Below are 21,075 nucleotides of genomic sequence, written 5' to 3'. Positions count from 1 at the left end.
CTAACCATAGCAGACTTAGACCCTCCTAAATGAAAAGGGTTTCCTTTGATCTGGTAGTTCATCAATGAAGTCAGATGGTAGGACTTTCTTTTTGTTTGTTTTCAGGTGCTGGGGATCAAACCCAGGGCCTCATGCTAGGCGAGCACTCTACCGCTGAGCTGTATCCTCATCCCCTGATTTTTTTTTTTTTTAGATACTGTAAATTCTTGTTAGTATAAGAGAATCTGTTCCCTAGAAAGAAGTAACATCAAATCAAATTGGCATGAAAAAAAAAAAAAAAAGACATAACATCAGCAAGAATACCTTACGTAAAGAAAACATCTTTAAATCCAACCCCCTACCCTGTACATGCTCTTTAGAATGTCCGGAACTCCCAGAAATTCCAGGTGCACAAAATATCCCCTGGTACTACTAACTTCTAAATTTGTGTAGTAGGCAAGCCATGTGGTATTTTCAGGTCTCACTCATGACTCTTCCCTTGATTTTTCCTTTTCTGGAGTTATTGCCTGGATTAAGAACAGACTAGTCTCTCCCCATGTCACACCTTTTGTAACTTTTTTGTGAGCAGAGGTGAGTGAGAAATTTTGCATTGTTCTAAGTGGAAACTGTCTGCTTTTACCTGTTGGTTTCTGATGAGCACGTCTGAACTGCTGCCTAAGGAATATATCTTGAATGATTAAAGAGATTTGCTAATGAGGCCCTTTTCTTTTGCAGCCGCCTAATTTTCCATACAGAGATGATATCATGTCGGTGAATCCTACCTGTTTGGTCCTTATTATTCTTCTGTTCATCAGCATTATCTTGACATTCAAGGTAAGCATAAAGGTTTTACTTAGTCTAAATATTATTAAGAGTATTTCTATATGCCAAAGAAATAAACAGTGTGATCAGTTCATTGTCTGACTGCTGTTTGGTTTCCTAACATTATAGTTCCTTTGATTAATTATATGAGAAATAAACCCTAACCAGAATTCCACAGGCCAGTTAAGGATTATTCCAAAATATGTTTGGATGGAAATAAATTATACATTACATAGTATATATTAACAACACTGCAACATGCATTACAATGTCTGTGTAATAGACATTGTCTTTTTTTTTTGGTACCAGGAATTGAAAACTTAGTGCTTTAAGTTGATGAGGCTGGCTTTGAACTTAGAATCCTCCTATCTCAGCCTCCTAAGCCACTGGGATTAGACATTCTTGTCATTTCTAGAATATTTGTTCTAAACATTGCTCTGTATCAATCCATTATGAGTATCATTATTTAATTAGTAATTGTTGGACATTGAGGTGGTGTCTGATTTTTCATTTATTAGTAGTGCTATAATAATACTTAGGTATTTATGTCCTTGAGATATATTTTCTTAAAATCAGAGGGCAGGCAAAGTTTGAATGCCTTTGATATGTTGACAGATTGAACTCCCTGAAAGTTAAATGACTTGTCACTCCCATCAACAATGTCCCCTACCCTTTTCAATCAGATACTACCTGTTCTTTTTCATTTCTGTCAATGTCATTGTAATTATAATCAGATTATATTATTAGAATCCATATTTATGTGCTAACAGGTAGGAAATTCTCAAATGGTTCTTAGGCTTTGAACTTTTAATCTCATTATCTTTCATTGTCTTTATTTTGGCATAAAATTACCCTGTTCTTCAAAAGTCAAGCCTCAGTAAGCTTAAGGAAGTACATTTAGGGAGAAAATCATTTTAAATAGTATAAGAGGAGTAGAGAGAAAATTATTCAATGAAAATAAATTTGAGGGGCCAGGAGTTTAGCTCAGTATTAGAGCATATGCTTGGCAGCTTAAGGATCTGTGTTCAGTCCCAGCAAGTGAAAGAGACAGAGACAATCAAGTCAGTTTTCCCCCCATAAAACACCACTCTGAATTTTTTTATATTCTATGGTCAAGGATTTGGCTAAATTCCATCCATGAATATATAAAAGAGATGAGGGAAAGAATATTTTATTTAGTGTGAGTTTGGAAAGTATATTAAATATTTCATTCAAGATTACAGAAATGTCAGATGAAAAATAAGGTCACTGTAATAAGTCACTGGCTGTTTAGAGACAATAGGCAGAGGTTTTCCCCTACTGGAGTGAGAGTGAGTGAATGGTGTGTCACCAAGGGGCCCTTGAGAGCACTGACTGTGGGCTTGTGGAATCCCAGACAACAGGCACTTCATATTTGTCTGCTGTTTAGCCTCTGTTATAGATTTGTGTAATAAGGACCTCACATCTGAAAGAGTTCTTGCATTCGGGCATCCAGCGTTCACTGCTAAAATGCTGAATGAATAGTCTTTTTACAGAACATATAACTAATACATCCAAGCATTAAAATTCTTAAAAACCCCAGGGGTTCCTAGGGAACAAAGAAGTGGTAACATTGTAGGCTAAACTGAAAGTTTGAGTGCAGATATTGTGTACATTGTTCAATAAAGTGTGCTCTTTCCATCTTTTTTGTTCTTGATCCATAATTTGAGATTATAGCCATTCAAGACACATTTTTAAAAATAGCATCATTCATTTTCAGTGTAACATTATCAGAAATTGAATGTAAGAAAGAATCACCTCAAATATGAATGTAGTTCAAGGCAGCATTCTGAGTATTCTACAGAAAATTTACCCATTTTTATGCTTAAATTTTTTTGCAAACAAATTGAAATATAGTTCACAAAAAATAATGCACCCACCCATTTAAAGTGTACAAGCAGTCTTTTAGTATGTTTACAGAATTGTGCATTCTCTGCTCTGTGGTTACACAATGTAATATTAGAACATTTTTATCACTCACCATTTACTCTTATGCCCACTCTATACCCCTTGGTAATCACTTGGGTACTTTCTGATAGATTTACCTATTTTGGATAATTCATATGAACACATTCATACAATATGGTCTTCTTTGTGGCTGACCGTCACTTGCCATCATGTTTTCAAGGATCCTGTGTGTTGTACCATGTATCAGAGTTTCCCTCCATTTATCAAAGAATGACCTTCACTCAAATGGATACACACCACATTTTGTGTGTCTCTTCATCAGTTGACATTTGGGTTACTTTCAGTTTTGGGCTGTTGTGACTAATGCTGGGAGAATTCTGTGGAATTATGCTGCTATACGCATTCATTTGTAAGTGATTTCTCTTGGCTACATACTTAAGAGCGGAATTGCTGGGTCATATGGTAACTCCGTACTTTTTCTGAAGATCTGCCAGACTTTTTTGAAAGCAAGTATACCATTTTATATTAGCTGTGTGGGAGGTTTCCAGTTTCTCAGTATAAACTTTTTTTAATAATAGATTTTAAAGCAAGGAAAGGAAATTTGAAGTAATTTCATTCTAATCAAATTATGAATGATTAGAATGAAAGTGTATAGCATTCATTGCTTAAACATCTCCCATTATAACCAGGCGAGGTGGTCCATGCCTGTAATCCCAGCTACGAGGCAGGAAGATCGCAAGTTAGAGGCCAGCCTGGGCAGCCTTGCAAGACCCTGTCTCAAAATGAGAAGGGCTGGGGATATGGACTAGTGGTAGAGTGCCCTTGGGTTCGACCCTCAGTACCCTAAACTTCCCCCCACCATGAACTCATGCTTTATCTATAATATGTCTTTATTCTGGTCATTAATTTTAAGTATTTTTTGGGCATCTCACTATGAAAATGGAAATGTTTTAGTGAATTTTGATGACTGAGGTAACTTTATAGTCTGTGAACCTTTTTTTTTAAAAAAATGACTTGTGATTAAATTATAGACAATTGTGTAGAATAAAAATTCTCAAAGAAACAGAGGTAAAGTGTTGTGATGAATAGGTTAATAAATTTCTACTGTGAGTTTGAGGACAATAAGTGTTTGTGGTGATTGTTATTTCTGACCACCTTTTCTTAGAAATTTCTTATTCTATTCTCAGCCCCTCCCTTTCCTAACCAATACCTCCTTCTTGTCCCCACAGTGTCATAGAAAGGGTACAAGAGCACCCTTTGCCAGAGAGTCACTGTACCCAGCATTTGTAATTTTTGAAGGCCTTTGGTTTAATAGAGGTTACATGTGCATTTAGTTTTGTGTAGTAAAAAATTTTATACAGTTTTAATATATGTGATATTTTAAATTGTTTGCAGTTTGAAAATTAAAAATCTAATAACCACTACTCGCTTTCAGGGTTACTTGATTAGCTGTGTTTGGAACTGCTACCGATACATCAATGGCAGGAACTCCTCAGATGTCCTGGTTTATGTTACCAGCAATGACACTACGGTAGGTGTGATGTCACTTGAGGTAGAGATCCCCTCCCCCCGCCCTCTACTGTACCACGGCTTCTAATCTTTCTAGTGTTTGCCACTTTTTATTGTTGAAACATATCTATCAGCTGTTCAGTCATCAAAGGATTCAGTTAAATGTATTTTGTTTTCCTTAGAGAGTATTAAAACCTTCGTGGCTTAACTTGTGGATCATTTTTTAAAATATTAGATATGTGTACCTAAATTATTAAGCCATGGAATATAATTTTAGAGGTTAATTCTGCATAGCATCACTTTACATGTGAAATTGAACCAGTAACTGTGATTTTATAGGTAGATATATAAGAATGATAGAGGTTACTGTGTGTTTTTAACTTGCTCTGTGTATGAAACCCTTACTAAAAGATTTGAGTGACTTCTCTTTTGCTACTACTTGTTCACATCCCAAAAATTTAAACCTTTTTTTTTTTGGTCATTCTTAAAGATTTGTGTTTATGGGAAAGGGAGCTTTATCTTTTAACTTTCCATATTGGTAGTGCACTCCAAAATGTTTGACTAGATCACCAACCTGACTAGATCACCAACCGAGTCTCAACTTCCTGACAGTACCTTTGAGAAAGAAATGTTTTCATTGGAAGCATCCTTGAAACCATTTTGTAATTCATGTAAATTGTCTTGAAACTGCCTGGCTCAGCAAGATGAAAACCTAAGTCCTGCAGGTGGTAAGCAGTCTGTCTTCATCTTTGTGTTCAAACTGATGTGATGCCCTGTACAAGTAAGGGCTCAGTGAGTGGCCAGTGAGAAGGACAGGGTGGATCACATGAATATGTGGGATGCAGCAGGATCAACGGAACTGGATGGATAGAATGGACAGGACACGTAGAAGAGTAAGCGTAAATGTTAGGTTGAATCTAAACTAGGGCAGAGTTTTTGTGTTTTGTTTTGTAAATTCTGGTGCCTTTCTCACTCTGTGATCTTACTAAAGTAATTTAGCCTGTGCCTTTCTTTACTTCCTTGTGTGTAAAATGGGAACGAAACATTATCACACTTTGCATTAAATATGTGGGTATGAGCTGATATTACTGAAAATCCTGTGGACTGTCAAGAACCTGTTTGCATTAATAGTTCACCCATGTTCTCACCAAACATTTCTTGGGGTGAATCAGATATGCACGAGCACTGGTTTAAGAGTAGACTTTGTGGGGGCTGGGGAGATAACTCAGTCAGTAGAGTGCTTGCCTTGTAAGCATAAGGCCCTGGGTTTGATCCCCAGCACCCCCAAAAAAAAAAAAAAAAAAAAAAGTAGACTTTGTGATCAGATGTGGCTGCACGAGACCCAGCAAACCTAGAGGCTGAGGAGGCCCTTCTTAGGAGTCGGAAAAATCCTCTGTACTGAATACAGTCAGCACATGTGCTATTCACAAGAATTTCTTTTGGGTCAGTAAGTCTTTTTTTTTTCTGGATACCGGACATTAAACTCATGGGCACTCGACCTCAGAACCATATCCCCTGTTCTATTTTGTATTTTATTTAGAGACAGGGTCCCACTGAGTTGCTTAGTGCCTCACTCTTGCTGAGGCTGGCTTTGAACTCTCTGTCCTCCTGTCTCAGCCTCCCAAACCGCTGGGATTACAGGCGTGTGCCACCACACCCAGCTAGGAAGTTTTTTAAAGAATTAACTGTTCAGAATTATTGTGATTTTGATAAAATGACTGCTCAAAAATTTTTTTCCTTCTCTGAATTGTTGGGCATTTAGTTATAAATAAATTTCCCACTTTTTCTTTAAAAAAAAAATCTCAATACAATTATTGTCCCATTGAGTAAATGAAAATTCCAAGCAGAGTTTGAGGAACTGTAAAGTTGTTACACAGGTATGTCAAAACCTCAGCCTGACTTTCATGGTGTGTGGTGGTTTCATCTTTTAGAAGCACATCAGAGAAGATGATCCCCATATTGCACGTGCTTGTTTTGTTATGCTTTTGGGGTTTTTTTTTTCCCCTCTAAGTAGAAATTGTGTAGAAATTGGGTGCTTAAAGAATTAAAGAACCATGAGTAAGATACAAATTGGTATGGAGTAACAAGTTTTATTTAGGCTTACTTATAAAAAAATTTATAAAGCCTCGGCATGGTGGTGCATGCCTCTAATCCCAGTGACTCAGGAGGCTGAGGCAGGAGGACCACAAGTTCCAGGCCAGCCTCAGCAATTTACCGAGACCCTCTCTCAATATGAAAAGAACTGGGGATGTAACTCAGTGGTAAAGCACCCCTGTGTTCAACTCCCTAGTACTCCCTGCCCCCCCCCCCTTTTTTTTAAATCAAACTGGTTGTAATTTTCAGTTGGGTGTCCCCAGTTCTACTAACAGGCCTGCTCTCTCAGAAAGTCTTCTAACTGGACACCGTTTGTGCTAAGTAGGATTTGGACTCCTATGACTGTTCCCTGGCATGCTGGCACAGGAGCTGAGGAATTGCTTGCTGATGGTTGTTGGTCCTCCTTCTCTTGGTCATTCTGTATTAGCTTGCCATTTTTAAGGTGAGGAAATGGAGTTGCTGGTAATGTCACTGTGTTTCCAAAATTCCCAGTGAACTTTTTTTTTTTTTTTTTTTGGTCATTCTTAAAGATTTGCGTTTATGGGAAAGGGAGATTTATCTTTTAACTTTCCCATATTGGTAGTGCACTCCAAAATGTTTGACTAGATCACCAACCGAGTCTCAATTTCCTGAGTCTCTTTTTCCTTTTGAAAAAGATTTTTATAAAAAGAAGTTATTATTTTTAAAAAGAATCATTATTATAGCTATAGTTCCTTAGTATCATAAAATATTTAGTAAGCCCCCAGATTTCCACTTATTTTTCATAATGTCATAATTTTCTAGCAGGTTAGTAGAGATTGGGTCTGTGGGTCAGTATGTGGTTGAAGACGCTTAAGTTTTTGAAGAAGAAATGAGTTTCCCCACAGTCTAGATGTTTCTTACTGCATACCAGGTGTTTCCTGTCAATTAGCAATTGGATCTGGAGGCTTTCCATGTTCAGAGTTTGTTGCCTTTTTTTTCTTTTTTTTTGGCAAGACTACTTACAGATGACAATTTGTTCTTGCATGAAGAGGCAATCTTTGGCATCTTTGGGAGAGGGAAGCAAACCTATAGGCTTTTAATTCCTAGATACTTTGGGGTTATAATATGGTATTATTCCTGTCTTTCCTTTTTCCTTGACCAACTAGAATACTTTTATAAAGAGAAGCTTTCTTTCATGTGCTATTTGGCTAACCATTAGTACTTGTGATATGAATTGTTCTCTTCATTGATCAGTTTCCAAAATAGGTTGGTCTGTAATTCTCTGGCAGTGACCTTTGAGGTTATTTATAAGTAATGAACTGATGAAGAGCTAATATCTAGTTGAAAAATAAAATTATTTTTATAAATTTTATAAGTAAGCCTAAGTGAAACATATTTATTCCTTGCCTCTTTTGTATCTTTCAAAGGGGAGAAATTAAAACTTTCTCTAAATAGCTACTATTTTCTTTCTCCAGACCTGGAATCAACCATTTCTCAGGAGTCTTACTTCCTTTTGGTGGGAGATGATATCTGGAGACTAATCTGGATGTTTAGGGTTGGAGGACACTTTTTTTTTTTTTTTAAGCAGAATACTGCTTGTTTAATGGTTGTTTTGGCCAGAACTAAAGGAGTTAATGTTAGCATACTAACTGAAGAAAACCAAATGTACTGAAGCCTCCCTCGGAGACCCTATTGGGTATTGGAATGATCTAGTTCAGTTATTTTCCCTGGACTCATAGCCACGTTAAGAATCTCATCACACATAATAATGTATGTTTCTCTTTTGTCCCTATCTTTATAGGGAAGCCACATTGACTTACTAACGTCATGCCTGGCTTTCACTTCCTTCCAAATATTACACCAGATGGCTCTTCTCCCAGGCTAAATAGATTCACATTGACCTCTGTGGAACGATACTGGGACTCTTGCTGGTAGAAAATAAATGTGCTTTTTATCCTTCTCTAAAACAGTACACATGTTATTATCCAGATATGTACTTTCCCAAATTCGGCTCAGAGGGAGGATAAATCAGAGTTATTAGATATTAGAGATGATTCCCAGTGTTAATCTCTCCTCCAGTGTCCAAACCAAAGCAAAGCAAAAACCTTGAAGGGGATTTCGGGGGTTGCAAACTCTTGAGTTTATGATACTTTAGGATTTGAGACCCCCCCACCCCCCTCCCGCAGCACTCTTAAGCCATGAAAATAGTTACTTAACTGTTAATTGTTTTAAATAGTCATGTCTAAATGACATAGTAGTAGTCAGTGCAGTGTGTAAGAGGTATTGCTGTGTTTCCTTTACAAGTTTAAAATATCCTGAGATGCCCCTTTGAGTCACTGCAGCTTTCTGGGGCCCCAGCAGTGTTCCTGCCTTGGGTTATGCACCCTCTTTTGTAGAAATCATGTGGTAGATACATATTACATAATCTACCATCCAGCTGTGGCCCTAAGAGGAAAAACGCATTGCATGTAGGTTTTAACAACAAATTTCTTTCACACTACACTGTGTGTAAATCAGGGTCTTAAAAACAATTTTAATCTATGCAGCCTTGTTTTTCTAATACTAAGTCTTAAGCCATGGTAGTCCCCAATATTTTGTTAAATCTTAAAGTATGGAATTTGCTGGGCACGGTGGCACATGCTTGTAATCCCAGCAAATCAGAAGACTGAGACAGGAGAATCTCAAGTTTGAGACCAGCCTTGGCAATTTAGAGAGACCCTGACTCAAAATAAAGAGTATAAAAGGGATGGGGATGTGGTTCGGTTGTAAAGCACCCCTGGGTTCGATTCTCAGTGCCAAAAATAATAATAAATAAACATAAAAGGCAATTCGATTCCAGTGGAATCAGGGTACATCAAAACAGATTAGCTGGGCATGATGGTGCACACCTGTAATCAGTGGCTTGGGAGGCTGAGACAGGTGGATCATAAGTTCAAGGAAAGCCTCAGCAACTTATAGAGGCCCTAATAAACTGAGTGAGACCCTGTCTCAAAATAAAAACAAAAAGGAGTGAGGTTATAGCTCACAGGTGTAAAGTACCCCTGGGTTTGGCAGTGAGATTAATATTTAGCCAAAATGGTGTCTGAAATTCTGATTCCAGATAAAAGAATTATAATCTCCGGAACTGTAGAAAAATTCCTATTTAAGGCCAAGTAGGAATACTGTGAACTTCATGGAGTCTGCTAATCCAGGTGCTAATGCAGATGAACATTATATGCATGTTTATTGTTTTGACTTCAGAAAGTATTTTGCTATGTGGAGCATTGTTTTGAGTGAGACTACTTGAAAAAATTTAGTGGCCTCCCTACAACCATTTCCCAATAAGTTCTCTGTGAGGCACTAGAAATAAAGTTTGACTTGAGCTGTCAAAACCAAAAACCAAAAACCACAAAACCAGTTCTTGGTTGATTAGCAGGTTTTGGTGGTGGCACTTAGTAATGAGTGGTCTCATTGACTTTCAAAAAAACTGAGCACAAAAATTTCCACATTTTTTTTTCTCAAGCTTCTTAAAACTCAGGTTATTCTTTGCTTCTTAATGTAAATTAGTTTCAGTTAGAAGCAAGTTCTTCACTGAGCAGCATGAGTTCCATGTGTTTTTTCCCCACCATATAGAGAGAAAAGGGGAGGGAGGGCACTGAACTGGCAGCAGGGGAGAGTCTTCTTCAGAAGGTGCTTCCTACCTGAGCAACAGCCTGGGGCACAGATGCAGCCCTCTTGCAGGTTTTTCAGAAAGGCCAAAACTCACTCTCTGGAATGACTGGGGAAGGCTTTGTCTATAGGACAGTGAGCAGGCTGGCTCCTAAGATCTCTCGCAGCCCTGTACTGTCAGATTCACAGACATGAAAAATACCTCCCACAAAACTGACTTTCCACATGGTCATCTGTCATGGTCCTGAGCCAGAGGGTCCAGGGATGGGGAGGGGAGGAAAGAAGTCTCAAAGCACAGGACTTAGAGTAGTGGAAAGTTCTAGGATTTTGAAACCTTGGCCTGCAATCCTGCAATGTGTTGGTTTGGAAACTTCTGTCCTTTTAAACACTACAACATAAAAGACACCTTTTATTTGTGACATTTCAATTTTAGTGTGTGTGAGGTTTTTTTTTTTTTTTTTTTTTTTTTTTTTTTGTGGTGCTGGGGATTGAACCCAGGGCCTTGTGCTTGTGAGGCAAGCACTCTACCAACTGAGCTGTATCCCTAGCCCTTAGTGATGATTTTAATAGTGTGTATGACCTCGCCAAGATTTCTACCCACTTCCCCCATTTAATGTTAAAAGACCAAGACAAGTGGGAGGGGTTGATATTGACTTGATAAAATCCCAGTGAAGCAGAGAGAGCAGGAGGTAGGCTATTTCCAGAGTTAAGGTGTTTGGAGGTCAGGTCCAAGACAGTTAAGTACTTGCTTACTTACTGTCAACAGCACTTGCTAGTTTGCTTTGGGGGATGGTTAGTTTTTGGTTTTTTTTAGCACAGTGGGAAGGAGAGGAAGGTGACTCAGGGTTTTTGATCATAATCCTGAAAGACACAATCCCGAACACCATAATCCGAAAGGTTAAAATCCCAAAAGATCAAAATCTGTGAAGTTTAAAATTCCTAAAGATAAAAATTATAAAAATATGATTCTGGAAAAAAAATTTTAAATTCTCTAAAAGACATTTATTTACATTTTAAATGGGAATTTACTTTAAAAAACTATGGAATACTTCATAGGCCACATAATAAAATAGACAATAATAACACTTTTACAAACACTGAGAGGTACACTAGTCACGTAGATGTCACTGTTATGACATGAACGGTATTCATTTAAAAAAAGGTCCAAATGCAAGATGTATAAATCATGTCACTGTGGTTGGTAATTGTGTGCGTACAACTTCATAATCATTTGAAATATCGGGATAGAAACATAAGTCCTTTGAGATCAATTAAAAACCACTGTGGGTCACCACTGCATATGCAGTTGCCCAGAGAGCTGAGGTTCAAAGATATTTTATCTTTATCAAACAGATGTACAAAAAAGGACATGTTAAAAAAAAAAAAAAAAAGGACATGTCCTCATTTTCTGAGGAAGTTTGATTGTTTTTACATGCACATACAATGCTTATGCACAAAATCAGCATTGAGACAATGTACTTTTGTGGAGTCAAACTTGCAAAATAGGCATAAAAGGAATCAGAACTCTCCTATTCATTTATACCTCTAGTATCAGAAATGATGCAAAGATGAAATACATAACAGTAATTTGCAAAAATAATGTTGACAATTTAAGACAGTGTGGGGAATAAAACTTAGAAAGAGAAATGACCTAAAAAGAAAATGCAACATGTGAAAAAGTATATCACCAGGGTGGATTGCAGGCAACTGCACAGAGCTGGTCCACAGAGCTGAGTGACGATCCCGATCACCAATTACATTAATCAAGTTTTGCATTGTGAGGAACAGCCACTTTTTCTTTAAGGGCCTGACTCTCCTCAGAGAAGACATTCATATTCCTGGTCTGTCTACATGATATTGCTCTTTTTAAAATTCTTCTGTGATTCAATATATTGCTTTACCAGGTTTCTAGGTATTTTTTCCACCTAAAATGATCCATCTCTCTGTGTGCAATGGGAATTACACTAATCCCTTCTCCAGGACTTGACTTTCTACCCCTCTTATACAGCCTTTATTATTATTATTATTTTTTTTTTAATCAATACGAGTTATGGTTTTCAGGACTTCAGCATTTGGGATTATGATTTTTAGGGCTTTTGATTTTTTTTTTTTTGAGATTTCAACATTCAGGATTATGGCATTTGGAATGAATGGCATCTTTGGGGATTATGATTGGCACTGACTCAGGAAAGAGGTAGAAGAAACTGAAAGGTTAAAAAGCAAACTTTGTAACAACAAAGCAGCAGCAGCCTTATCTAAAGCTATGCTGGATAGTCCTGCTTCTTTTAACCCAGTTGCTGCTCATGACCCAGCAGATGTGCACATGGCCTCGGATATACTTTCTGTTAATTCTAACACGAAAGCATCTTGGGTGAGGCTGGACTAGATGCCCCCTGAGATTTCTTCAGCTTTTATGTAGTTACATTGAGGGGACAGTTTATGACATTTGCTTGGCTCAAATTTCTTTCCTTCTGTACAATATTCTAATTTTCTTCCATCAGTAAAATACAGATTTTTAAAAACATCTGTTTTGCTGGAAATTATAATACACAATTTGATTTCTGATTTAATTACACATGCCCCAAATAGAGTCCATATTGATTTTACTGTAGGGACAGATGAGGCATTGGATTTCATTTTATTTTATTTTTTTTACATTCTAGGAAGGGTTTCTGGGAATATATCTTAAGGAAGTAATAAAAAATGTAGAAGCTGTTCATGCAGCATTGCTTTTAGTAGCAATAGCATCCAGCCTAATTGTCTAATAATTGGGGAATGATTTGGTTAAATAAGGATATATCCACTTAGTAAAATGTATTTATTGTTATTAAAATGATTACAGGCAGGATAATAGCAGCAGAAAAGATTATGATGATTTAAAAAACAGAATATAGAAGTTTGTATTGTGACTACAGATACGAAGAAATAATAGAAAATTCAACAGTTGATTTGTTGGGGAGGGGAAGTAGGAGAAGTTTCTCTGTTCTCATTGATGCAAAAGAGGGAGACAGGAAGTTGGTGGGAAGTGGAAACTAGCAAAATGGGAATCTGAGCTTCTGAGCAGCCCTCCTTTTCCTGCCCAAGCCTGAGGCACCAGCTGAGCAGAGCCAGGCATTCTGGCAGGAATGGTGTGTCGTGAGGGAGATGTGTACAGTAGATGGCGTAGCACATTCAGACTTAGGGGGTACAGAGAGGGAGCAGTTGATGCCTCTGAGGGGGTTACTATGGTGATAACTCACTGCGCATTCCTTCTATTGTCTCAGCATTTAAATATCTAATATTTATATAAGTATTTAAATGTGTGAAGCCATTTTCATTCTAGATTACCATATTATTTTGGTGTTACCTGACTAAATATTTTACCAGAGAGAATTTCTGGACCCCCAATTTAGAAGATTCAAAGTACTAATTCTGTAGTATGAGCATAATCTATAAAATTTTTGAATAACTTCTCCGCTGAGAATTAATGGAAATAACTTGTAACTTTCCTGTAACATCAGGAGAGAACAGATTACAGTAGTTTTTGCAGTGACTTGAAGATAAAATCAACTTTTATTTTATTTGCCTTTAGAAATGGTTCCTATAGGTGGGAAGAAAGTTTTTCATTAGGATTTGTTCTAATGTTCTCCCTATCTCTTGCTATGTTAGATTCATGAATACAGGATGCCATCAGTTGTTAAATGGCACCATTATTTTATCAGGTCTGCCTTGACCTGACCCACTGTGCCACCAGAGCTCCTGTACCATTATTTTAGGAGCTGTGGATACTACCAGTGATAAGACATAACCTAAGTTCAGAGATGTTAAAATGTACAAAAATGTGTGCCTTAGAATAAAAAAGAAGCAGTTATGCATCTATGTTTATTTACTTATGTTACAGGTGGAGGCTTTCAGAACATTCGGAAATAGTTACTTTAGTTCTTAAAAATAAGCCCAGACTTACCCTTTGTGGTGAGGCCATCCCAAATGCCAGGTGGTTATTTCATTTAATATTGGAAAGGCTTATCTAAAAGGGCAAGTTGACATGGCCAGTTTAATACAAGCTGTTTTAGTCAGCTTTTCGCTGCTGTTACTAAAAGACCTGACAAGAGCAATTTTAGAGGGGGCCTTGCGGTTTCAGAGGTTTTGTTCCATACACAGCCAGCTCCATTCCTTAGGGCTCGAGATGAGGCAGAACATCATGGCAGAAAAGTGTGGCAGAGGGAAGCAACTCACATGATGACCAGGAAGCAGAGAGACTAGAGTAAGCTCAACTAACCAAATATATGTTCCAAAGAATACTCCCCAGGGATCCACCTCCTCGAGCCACACCCTACCAGCCTGCAGTTACCATACCAGCCTACAGTTACCACTCAGTTAATCTCTATCAGGGGATTAATTTACTGATTAGGCTAAGACTCTTGTAACCCAGTCATTTCACCTCTGAGCCTTCTGCATTGTCTCACACATGAACTTTTGGGGGACACTTACTATTTTAAACCATAACACAGGCATTTAATGTAAACTCTGCCTGTTTTAAACACATTATTGAAGACTCATGGGTTGGGTACAACACATGGTGCAAAAGAGAAAATCAGTGCTTTGGCTACTTGGGATTAACTTAAATGGACTTTGGAAGACTTCAGTGCCTCTAAAGAGTGGGACTATTTTGGGGGCTGTGTAATTCCCAGCTGAAATTGTCATATCTTCCAAAGTCAGAATTTGGGATAATGCTTCCCCTTAGGTCAGGCAAGGGTGCACCTTTTCTTTTAAGGACCAGGTAGTGAATGTTTTGACTTTGTGGGTCATACTTCAGGCTTTTGGACCCCATGACCTCTGTCATAACTATTCAGTGCTGCCGTAGCAGCGCGAAAGCAGCTGCAGACAAGGGGTAAGCAAATTTGGGTGACTGTATCTGGTGAAATTTTATTTAAAGATGCTAAAATTTGAATCTCATATAATTTTCACTTGTACATGTTTTTTCCAACCATTAGATAATACAAAAATCATTCCCAGCTCCCAGGCCCCCCACACAAAAACAGGTGGCAGGCTATATTTGGTACATAGTTCGTTGACATTAAGCTGTTTTCTAGGTAACTGTAGGACAATTTGAACCATCCCAGGGAACTTATTAACTACAGCATTTGGCCTGGATAATTTTCCCCTCCTGCAAGAATGTTGGCAAATAGAGCCACCTAATCTTTGGTTCTTTATAAGGATATCTTTTTCCTGAGAAAGTGTTAATTCTCCCGTTTAGTATTTGGCTTACAAATCTAAATCAAGCTTGTATTTAACAGATTATGGTTTGGTTTCTGCTCCTGAATCCTAGCATAGGATTCCTAAAATCCGTGGAATTTCTTGAGTGATTTAGGAGTGTCTTTCACTCTAATTAGGCAACTCTTAATAGTCTTCTGGATAGCTTCAAGAGCAGGGGCTGGTCACCGGGAAGACCAAACATTGATTTGAACTTCCAGCCCCACCCTCATCCTCTGGGGAGCTCCAGAGCTTGAATTAATTATCTATCATGCCTATGTGATGAAACCTCCGTAAAAATCCTATCGGATTGGCTTTGGAGGGTTTCAGAGTGGGGGAACGCATCCATGTGCACCCCCTAACTCCAGGGGGACAGAAACACTTACCCTCAGGGCTCTGCCAGGCCTCATCCTGTGGACCTCTTCATCTGGCTCATCATTTGTCTTTTATCATATAGCCTTTATAATAAGCCTGAAGTGTGTTTTCTTGAGCTCTGTGAATTCCCTAATAGTTGATGGAACCTGAGGAGAGAAGGTCATGGGCACCCCCAATTTGTAGCCGAGGCAGACAGAAATGTGGGTAACTGGGACCACACTTGGAGTTGGCATTTGAAATTGGGGCTGTCTCATGGAACTGAGACGGCCAGAGAGAGGGAGAAACCCAGGGAGGGCGGTGGGGGCGGTGACCCCACACGTTAGTGGGACTGAACATTGTGACTGTATAGGAAAACGGGTTCTTCTCCACTTCTGTGCTTCTATTTCAAAGCCTTGGGTTCTGCCATTTCTCACTGCAGCATTTCTCAGTTGTGGGTGGTTCTGCTTTGCTATGTGAGAGTCACTTATGACTAGTATTTAAAATCTTAAGTTTGCCAATGGTTTGGTTTTTTTCCCTCTTTTAGTAAATGGGAGTAGATTCAAGATCAGCCCTCCAATAACAACCACCTCAGCTGCTTGCATCCTGATATTTGCTTGAAGCTGGAGGAGTGAGGGAAGTTTCGACTCCATCCCGCCATGTCTGTGCGCCTTTGTGAGGCAGGTTTGAGGGGCTGTGTTGTCAACAGTTGAGGCTCTCGGAGCCCACGTCATCCTTTTATGAATACCTATTCCCTTGCTTTCTACCCACCACCTTCCAGAGGAGCACGGAAAGGGAAAAGGGTGTGTGTGTGTGAAATCCATTTTTAGTGATATATTCTTATTTTTTTCCACATTTGAATGGGAAAGAGGAGTGATTTCATATAAACAAAAACTCATGCCTGTGAGAGTTTCTTATGTGTGACTGTTACCTAAGCTCCATCCACCCCAAATAATGAAAGCCACAATCACACAACTTTTGCTTTCCTTTCTTTGCTAACAAGGCCAGTTGGATCCTGCCTGTTGTTCAGACTCATCTCTTGTAACCCATTGCTTGCACCCGGCTTGCCAACAGTAACAAACTGCCCGTATCTTTGCACTTAAATTCTTTGTGACCACAGTTTCCATGTGCTCTTCCCTCCTGTGATGAGCACTGCTAGGTTACACAGGACATCTTCCTCCAGCGGCACCTAGTCAATGCCTGGCCTCAGGTAGGTGCTTAGCTACATGTGTTTACAGGGTGAATGACTGGAGGTGGAGTTTTAACCAAATGTCACTTTTGATTTTAGTTAAGGCTCTGTGCCCCACAACTCTCGCAGACTTGCAGCCCATGGAAAAGTGGGATCCCTTTCGTTTTCCTTATTGTTCAGTTACTTTGGGGCATTGTGTTTAGGGTCATGGGTTCAGTAGTCTTACCAAGTTCCCCGTTATCCGGAAGCTACTGACCTGATGTAACAGTGGCCTTTTGAAGACACACTTAGAATGCTAGCCCGCTTTGGAGCCCCGGGGCAAGGTTTTCCATAAGTCTACATGTGGTGTGACTCAGCATCCCGTGTATGGTATTGCTTGTTGCATTGCCAGGGTTCACGGGTAGGTCTTTATCTACCACCTACTTGCTTCAATGTGCGTGGCTCAGTATAGCTATTCAAATTAGCTTCCAGCACTTTCTGCAACCACTAGCGCTGAGGAAGGAAAAGAATTTCTTTGATAATCCTAGTGAGTAGAGTGCTTACTATTTATTTTCACTTTAAGGAAGATATACAATTGAACTGGTATAGGCAACACCACAGGGAGTATCTTGGTACAGTTGGAGAGTTGTTACTATTTATTGAGCACCCAAATGCTGAGCCTGTGTTCAGTATGTTCATTGTTAGTTGTGTTCCCTCACTTATGACCTTACGTAGCCTGTTGAGGGGTAACTACCATAGATCTGATTTTATAGATCTTGAAACTGACTTTAATATAGATTCAGTAACTTACTCAGGACCCCAGGGTTCATAAATCTTGAAGCTGGAGGTTGAACCCCAGCCTGATTTCATGTTCATGTTTAACTATCCACTACCATATTGATCGACCACAGCTGTCATTCTACTGAGTGATGGAATTCAAAAGATGAACACACCTCTAACAAACAGCACTGAAAAAGGGGCACTGAAATATGAGACTGTTGCCCTTCAGAAACGTTTTGGAGAAGAGAAAGGTACACATGACAGTTAATAGCCCAAGGTAGTATATAGTATAAGTAATGTGTTTCAGGAGAGCAATACAGTGTGCTGTTTTGGAGGGCCAAATATTCAGATTATTGCCATTTCCAGTGTTACTCTTGTGACTTTATATTATCTATAGAGAATATGAAAATGTATCATCGTTGTGCTTTTTTTAATTTCCAGAAAGTTTATTGTACATGGTTCCATAGTGTAATTAAGAGCAAAGAAACCAGGACTGGAATTTTTCAACTCTCTGGCTGTTTGGACTCTATGTAGAGTGACATAAGAAAGAAAAACACCCCAGGAGAGAAAAAATTGGGGGACAGGATTGGGTTGGTAAGAAGTATGCTGTTCTGGGACTTCTAGAACTTGGATTGTGACACAGACACTGGGCTGCACAAGGGCCAGGAGGGACCGGTGTTGAACGAGGGGAGTTGTTCTTCTACCCTTGCACACGTGTGCTTCCTTGGCACCTCATGGCATCCTAGTTCTCTGGTTCCTCGCATGTTTTGGGTACTTCTGGATTGTTGTACGTGGAGGTTGGGCTTCACAGGGTGGTGGTGGGGCTCTTCCCTGTGACAGCATGTTACCTCTGAGATAGCTTGAAACAGCACAGTGGTCCCTGGTTGCTTTGTTTAGTGTCCGTGCTACACATGGCCAGTCCCCGTTGCCCTTCCTTATGCTGAGATTTGCTTCTCTCAGTGAGTGACGCATTTTCCAGGCCCTGCAGAAACTCATAGGCAATCTACCTCTTGCCTAGTGAAAGCTCTGGACACCTTTCAGGAAAATAAATGCATAGACACGAAATTTGGTGTGTGCTTACAGGAGACTCCTCAGTTACTAGCAATCCACCTGTGGATCCCCAAGAGCTGGTGAGCATGATCAGCATGTCTTTTAACATTTATAATCTGTTTTTGTGAATGTCTGAAGACATTTATATGGATATAGTACCTTTGGGAATATCATCTTACCAACTGTGGAATTCTAAATAAGCAGATCTCTAATATTACAGTAAAAATCCAGTTTTACCCTAATACCTAAATATTTCCTAGTTTTACCAGTAAATAGTCATGCACTACATAACGATGTTTCAGTCTACTGTAGTTTAGCAGCATGCAGTGAAGTTGATACAGGAAGACACATTTCTCAGAAGGCGTCTCTTGTTGAGTGAAGGAATGGCACTAGTTCTTCCCTTTGAGAATTTTGTCATTTCTTATTAGTTGATGAAGTGAGTTAGTTTCCCAAATTTTAATGGCTTGTGAATTTATGTCCAATTGGAATTGCCTCTATTCCAGGAAGTCAGACTTTTTGCAACCTTTAATATTTTGCTTTTCAAATGTTTTTATATGTTGATATAGCTAAAAAAGAATGTGGTTTGCTCTGGTAACACTCTTGTGAGTCACACTACAGTTAAATCTGCTTGAGCTTCTTCACTACCTGTCACCTCACTTGGCAACTCCAGCGGAAGGGACCTTCTGTAATGAGGGATGGTGATTTTCCTAGGGAACCCCAGGTATCTTCCATCCACCACTTCGTCCATCTGTGTGGAAGACTCACTCTGTCATCACTCACTCTGTAGTTAAGGTCATGCTGAGACAGCTTCAGGCACCCACTCAGGTTGGAATCTGGTTGTACTGAATGTGGCCAGACTGTGTTGAATGTCACTGGACATTGTTAAAAAGAATCTGTGTGTATATGATCACTGAGTAGCTGCTGCTTGCCAGCAGTGGTTTTAGAATGACATAGTCTCAGTCCTCAGAGATTATTCCTTGGTCATTTATTACGAATCATTAAATTTCTAAGTCATTTAACTAAATGCCAACTTATAAAAATGTCAAAATGGTTATGTTTTTACCATTTTTTGTATGGCATCTTAATTGGCATATTTTATATTAATTGACCTGAGGATTTTCCTCTCAGATTTCCTAGTACTTCACTGACCCTTGTAGGAGAGGAACACAGCAAATGTTTTCAGTGTTAGCAGATAGGGTAGAAGCAGAATGGGGGGAACCCTTACCTTGCCAACCCTTCCTTAAGTCAGTCTGGTGTCCACATCACTGAGCTCAGGAGACGATGCTGTCCCTTCAAAGATTTAAAGTCAGTTCCATCTGAAGAACTTTTCAAAGTAGGCTGATAGCAAAAGAGGTGTTGTGTGAAGAATATTTTACAGTCAGCATTTAGTATGTGTGATGGGGGAGATGTCAGCAACTTTAGTAGAAGGAGAAATTCTTCTCCAGGCATCTTGACTTTGGATCGAGGAAACTTTAAAACACGATTGGAGTTGAATAGCAAGGAACAGGGATAGATTACCAAACTCCATGTGAAAGTTTTACTTTGATAAGCAGAGGGAAAATGTGCATCAGATAAATTTTTCAAAGAAAATTTTGTGTTTAATCTTGGAGAATTTGAAGAATTTGGGTTGAGTGTTGCATTTTGCTCTGTTGAGAAAAAAAAAAGTTGGATACGATGGCTGATTTCAGTTCTTTTTAAGTAGCTCCACTATTTTAAGATAATTTCTCCAAAGATAATGATAGATATGAACCCATTACTTGTTTAATGAGGGTTTGGAGCCTAGTGTTGAAGCTCCATCATGCCAAATTTAATATTTCTAGCACTGGTCCCAGCTGTTTCTGTATCTGAAGTTACTATATCTAACACATGTGCACACGATCCTAAAGTGTGTAGAGGCAGAGAGAGCCCCTGCTTTGTTTTAGAGAACACAGCACATTTTCCCCTTGGCTCAAGCTGAGATTTGGTATTTCTAGTGGACATGCGGCTGCTGGCTGGGGGACACAGCTCCTTGAGGTGGTACCCAAGGCGCTTTCCAGCTCCACCCTCCCATCTTCCTAACTTCAGCTCCCCAACTTCTCCCCGAAGTAGCTACCATAGCATCCCTCAGTTCCTGGACCGTTGTCTGCTTCCTTCCCTCACCTGTCCTCTCACCTGTCTACCAGAACCATCCTCCTCCTCTTTATTCTGCTGATCATCTTCGACTTAGCCCAGTGGGAGGCCTTCCATGACTCCCCAGCCTGAATTGGTTGTCCCTGTCTGACCTTCTTTAACACCCGTGACACTTCTCCATCGAGCACGCCACGTTTTGCCTGCTCTGCCTCCTGCTGGACTGAGGGCTCCTCAGCAGACAGGGTGTGTTCTTGGGTTTGTGCTGCTGCCGTCAAGAGCCCATACCCGGGGTGCTCTGCATGTGTGGGATGAGAGTGGCTGGTTCCTTTTGGGGAGAACACTGCATGTGCCTTCTTGCCTCAGATTGGCGTCCTGTCCTGACTATGTCTTAGGGGCTCTGTTTCCTGTTGGCACAGTCAGTATTTGAACATTTGCCCCAGACTCTT

At 39.4% G+C, this 21,075-nt stretch overlaps 1 protein-coding gene across 1 annotated transcript in view; it reads left to right on the top strand.

Moving 5' to 3' along the window:
- The window catches only part of Laptm4b (lysosomal protein transmembrane 4 beta), a 64,322-nt gene that overhangs the window by 39,910 nt on the left and 3,337 nt on the right, over window positions 1-21,075 (top strand). The window contains exons 5-6 of the mRNA XM_047552976.1: window positions 715-813; window positions 4,163-4,258. Coding sequence (XP_047408932.1) covers window positions 715-813; window positions 4,163-4,258 — 195 coding nt within the window. The remainder of the gene's footprint in view (window positions 1-714; window positions 814-4,162; window positions 4,259-21,075) is intronic.

Source organism: Sciurus carolinensis, chromosome 1 (genome assembly GCF_902686445.1).
Source record: "Sciurus carolinensis chromosome 1, mSciCar1.2, whole genome shotgun sequence".
In the NCBI taxonomy this organism is placed as follows: Eukaryota; Metazoa; Chordata; class Mammalia; order Rodentia; family Sciuridae; genus Sciurus; species Sciurus carolinensis.
The sequence above is the reverse complement of the archived record's forward strand: the minus strand, read 5'-3'. Positions and strand labels throughout refer to the sequence as shown.